At 35.9% G+C, this 5,008-nt stretch overlaps 1 protein-coding gene and 1 non-coding gene across 2 annotated transcripts; one reads left to right on the top strand and one right to left on the bottom strand.

Moving 5' to 3' along the window:
* Positions 1 to 1,054: 1,054 nt before the first annotated feature.
* On the bottom strand, positions 1,055 to 1,642 carry LOC127098050 (uncharacterized). The gene has a single exon (XM_051036552.1). It carries the CDS (start codon positions 1,640 to 1,642, stop codon positions 1,055 to 1,057), a length of 588 nt encoding a protein of 195 aa, XP_050892509.1.
* Positions 1,643 to 2,782: 1,140 nt separating this feature from the next.
* Positions 2,783 to 2,889, top strand: LOC127116678 (small nucleolar RNA R71). Its single transcript, XR_007801480.1, has one exon. It is a non-coding gene; the product is annotated as a small nucleolar RNA R71 (small nucleolar RNA).
* Positions 2,890 to 5,008: the final 2,119 nt, after the last annotated feature.

Genomic DNA, 5,008 nt, shown 5'->3' with positions numbered 1-5,008 from the left:
TCATGTACTGCATATTTTGACTTTGCAAACACATTCTAAATGACATTTCTGAGTTGTTCCAATTGGCCAAATGTTGAAAAAATGTCTATATCAAAAAGTCAACTCTTGGTCAAACTTGCATTTAAATGAGAAAAGTCAAAATATGCCATTTTGATTGGTGAAGTTTTGGCTCATGAAATTTATATTTTTGGAAAGAGGGGATCAAATGTGACTTGTAGGAAAAAACCCCACCAAAATTGGCCAAACGGTTTGGGAGATATGGCCTTTTGAAGTTCAAGATTTTCTGAAATCGATTCGATCATAACTTGCCAACCACACATGGGAATTGAGAGTTCTTGGACTTTTTGGAAATGGGAGAAAAAGATCTTCAACTTTCATGTTGGGCAAAAATTCATTTGAAGCTTGTATCATGATGTAAGTTTGAGGATCAAGACTTTCCATTTATGGCAGGTTTCAGTTACAGGTCCAGTTTCCATTTCTGGAAATTTTCTGTTTGACTTCAAATTCTTCCATGATGAGGTTGGACATGACATATGAGGCTTATATAAGCATGAATGAACTCCTTCAAATCAATTCCATCCATCAAATCACTGATTAAATGGCCAGTTGACCAAGTTTGACTTTCTGTTGACTTTTCTAGGGTTTTGCATGATTGAACCACTTCTGATGAATTCCAAACCCTAATTCCTTGAGACCTTGATTTCCAATGATGTCCCAAGTTGTGTGAACTCTTGATTATTGGTCATGGTGCCCAAATTCTGCAAGAATGGCCATCATCCATTGCTTTGACTGACTGTTGACTGTCTTTGACCTAATTGCTGATAATTGCTTCAACTGCAAGCAACAAGGTTAGACTGACAATATTTTTGTACTTTTTGGATGATAAACATATGAAAAGCAATAATATACAAATGCAAAACATGCTTGGTGATCAAGAACCATACACACAAGGCAACCTATCCACTAGGAGGGAAGCAAAGGCATGCAATGATCCTTGAGGCTATGATATGAGATGATATGGGCCATGAGGGATCTTAGGGCCAAAATTGGGGTCTTACAGCGTCGAGGGTAGTTTTATTGTTTCGATAGGTTTCTCCTTATCCAACTCTCTTATGCATTCATCAATGATATCAATTGCATAAAAAGAGTCGTCTGTGGTGGGTGCTTTTAGAAATTTGGATAGGATAAACTCTACCTTCTCTTCACCTACTTCGAAAGTCATTTTTCCTCTTTTTACATCAATCATGGTTCCAGTAGTTGATAAGAATGGTTTTCCTAGAAGGATAGGAATTTCTTCATCCTCCTTAATATCCATTACGACAAAGTTAGTAGGGATATAGAGTTGTACAATTCTAACTGGGATATCTTCTAATATATTTATCGGGTACTTAACTGATCGATCAGCTAGTTGAAGGGACATCCTAGTTGGTTGCATGTCTCCTATGTTTAATCTTTTACAAACTACTAAAGGCATCAAACTTACGCTTGCTCCAAAATCCAGTAATGATTTGTCTATAACATGTCTTGCTAGAACACATGGTATAGAAAAGCTTCCAGGATCTTTATGTTTCTTGGCTAATTTGTTTTCAGCAATCGCATTGCATTCTAATGGTTTGGGATCATCGAGCTTGCGCTTGTTCATTAAGATGTCTTTTAGGATTTTTGCATATGATGGTATTTAGGTAATGGATTCAGTGAAGGGTATCTCGACATGAAGTTTTTCGATCACTTTCACGAACCTCTTGTATTGGGTGTCTTGTTTGGTTTGTTTAACTCTTTGTGGATATAGAATCGTTGGTATATAGGGTGACAGTAGTACATATGTTCGATTCTGTTGGTTATCATTCACTGCTTCCTTATCTTTAATATCCTTCTCTCTTTGTTTTCCAGGTTCTACAGGTTCCTCTATTTGTTTTTATGGGATAGTCACAACATTTTATGTTTGTGGTTCTGGAATTTTAGGCCAATTATTGAGTTCTATTTCACAACGAAATAACATTAGCATGGCCTTTAGGGCTAGGTTGAGGTTTTCCAGGGAACAGTCCTCCTGGTGTAGCCTGAGAAGCTTGTTGTTATGCTACTTGAGAAATTTGGGTTTCCATCAACCTTGTTTCCTAATTATGTAATCAGTTCATTAATATGAATGTTTTGGTTCATGAATTCTTTATTCTGTTGAGTTTGAGTCGTGATAAAATTTGCCATGATTTTCTCAAGGTTTGACTTCTGAGGGGAAGTTTATATTGGTTATGTTGGTCTTTGGGCTTATAAACCTGTTGGTCTTTGAGATGTAGAGTTTTGGGGGGAAATAGAGTTATTGTTCTTGTAAGAGAAGTTTGGGTGATTCGTCCATCTAGGGTTATAAGTGTTCGAATAGGGGTTTCCTTGGGCATAATTGACCTGGTCTGGGATTGTTTCAGCTAGTAGACTGCATTCGGAAGTCACATGTCCTGGTGTTCCACATATTTTGCATTTGGATTGTACTACAACTACGGTAGCTATAGGGTTTATGACTAAGCTTTTGACCTTTTAGGCTATGGCGTCCATTTTGGAATTCATATGGTCTAGGCTGCTAACCTCATATATACCCCCTTTAGTCTGTTTCTTCTATACTTGTGTACGCTTTGTACCCCACTAGTAATGATTTTGAGCCATGTTCTCAATGGGTGCGCATGCCTCGGGGTATGGTTTGTTCATTAGCACACCACCGGCGACAACGTCGAGAGTCATATTTGTGTTGTAAAGAAGTCCATTGTAGAAGGTGTGGATGATCAACCATTATTCTAATCCATGATGTGGACAAGCTCTTAATAGCTCTTTGTACCTTTCTCAGGTGTCGAAAAGGGACTCACCATCCTATTGAGTGAATCTGGTAATTTGGTTACGTAGGATGGCGGTCTTACTTGCTGGAAAGTATCTAGCAAGGAATACTTTCTTTAGGTCATTCCAAGTAGTGATGGAATTAGTTGGAAGGGAATCTAGCCATGATCGCGATCTTTCTATGAGGGAGAAAGGGAGTGAACATAAATGTGTCGCCTCAGGAGCAGTGTTATTGCATTTTAGTGTGTCGGCTAGTTAAATGAAAACTTTTAGGTGCTGGTTTAGGTTCTCTGTTGGGAGACCAGCAAACTGGTTATGTTGCACGATTTGCAACAAAGCAGGTTTCAATTCAAAGTTTTTATCTGTAATAGTTGGGTTGATAATACTTGAATGAGGTTCTTCGTTAGAAGGTAAGGCAAACTCTTTAAGTGACCTACGGTTTTGGTCTTCTGCCATTGCTCTTTTGATTTGTTGGAGAAAAAGTCAAGCTCTTATGCATCTTTCTGGTTCAACTATTGGGTCTTCGCATCGACCGGAGAAAGGGTTCGATAATCTAGACGGTGTAACAATAGGTTACGAAATTTAACGGTATTGGTCCCCGGCAACAGCACCAAAAACTTGGTCATGACTTTATGAGTCTATTGAATTACCTAACTACAAGTGTATAGTTTATCGCGTAGTTTTAAAAGATATCGATCCCACATAGACCTAACTGTCAATCTATCGTTTCTAGTTGCTACGGTGTTTATCTAAGGCGAATGAATTAAGAAAAGAAGAGATGAAATAAATAACTTTAATAAATTTAGACAAATAATACGGGGATGTGGCTCTCATCAAACAATAGTACTCTTGATTGTTTCTAAATATGATTACTGTACAGGGTAATATTTTCTACTTTGAAAATAATTTAATTAAATAGGAATTGTCGCTTTCGCGTATTCAAAACCAGATTTGACTCTCTAATTATATAGTTCACTGTCACGTGTGACCGGCGTTTATTGCGTTAAAGTAGTAAATCATATTTTAAGAAATTGGACTCTTTACTCAGTTGAAAAGTAATTTTGATTTAACTTTAAAGGGTTCCATGCTTTAACTCAGGTAATTGGGTCCTAGACCTATAAACGCGTCCGCAAATAGTTTTAAAACCTCTTTCTAGAAATATTAGACTTTCCTAATTAATTAACAAAGTTCTTTCGCGGTATTCGTTAATAAAAAACAAATAAATTTTATTATTTAGTGTTGGACGACTTTCGATCTTACTCGACATTTTCACAGCTCTACTTTTGTAGTGACCGATTAAATTGAGTTCAGAAAAATTGTATTAAAATCAAAACAACCCACAATTGTAATCCTAAAGAAACAACAATTACAGTACCGCTAAATAATGGTCCTCACATCCCAGCCTCAATAAATTAGCTGGACATGTTTATGACAAACATAAAAACATAGATTTGAAACTTAGAAATAAACATTTCATAAAGGTAATTGAATTGAAAAGAGCGATTTAGAAATTGATTTTGAAAATGAAATAATGACAAGAACATGCAATTAACAAAAGTAAAGCAATACGGTTCGAGAAATAAGACTTGAAAATAAAAGAAGAAGTGTGAGACGAGAAAAGTAAAGTGAGAGTAAATAAACAAAGCGATATAATAAAGATGCGTAATATATTAAAAACATGCTCCAAACAGAGGCTTTAATCTGGTACAGAATAAATTGCTGAAGACTTGTAAAGAAATATAAATGACGACAAATTTAAACTTCGAAAAAATAAAGTGCTCAAAACTTAGTACAAACTCAATGCTCTCTAGTGCTATAACCCCTCGATCTGACGAGTTATAACTTTAATCGGTAATTCCAGTGCTTAAAATTGTGCTAAGCTTGGATGGTTTGAAAAATGAAACTTTTTACCTATTTATAGTGTTCCAATGTCCAAAATATCAAGTGGGAGGTTTCTGCATTCGTGGGAGAGAATATAGGAGTGCATGAGGTGAGTGAGAGACCAAGCAAGCCCACTTCCCATCCTATTTTATTTCTCTTATCTTTTTTTCTATCTTAAAAAAATTAATAATGAGATAACACAAACATAAAATCCACCTAATTAAACAAATAATTCTAATTAATTATAGTGATTATTTTGATTAATAAATAAAAATTGGATGCGAAAACGCCCGAAAAAACAAACTGAATA

The sequence above is a fragment of the Lathyrus oleraceus genome, chromosome 1 (genome assembly GCF_024323335.1).
Source record: "Lathyrus oleraceus cultivar Zhongwan6 chromosome 1, CAAS_Psat_ZW6_1.0, whole genome shotgun sequence".
NCBI classification, from domain to species: Eukaryota; Viridiplantae; Streptophyta; class Magnoliopsida; order Fabales; family Fabaceae; genus Lathyrus; species Lathyrus oleraceus.
The sequence above is the reverse complement of the archived record's forward strand: the minus strand, read 5'-3'. Positions and strand labels throughout refer to the sequence as shown.

Bases quoted from the DNA above. Each gene is read 5' to 3' on its own strand.
- LOC127098050 (XM_051036552.1), bottom strand. From the start codon at position 1,642: ATGAACAAGCGCAAGCTCGATGATCCCAAACCATTAGAATGCAATGCG.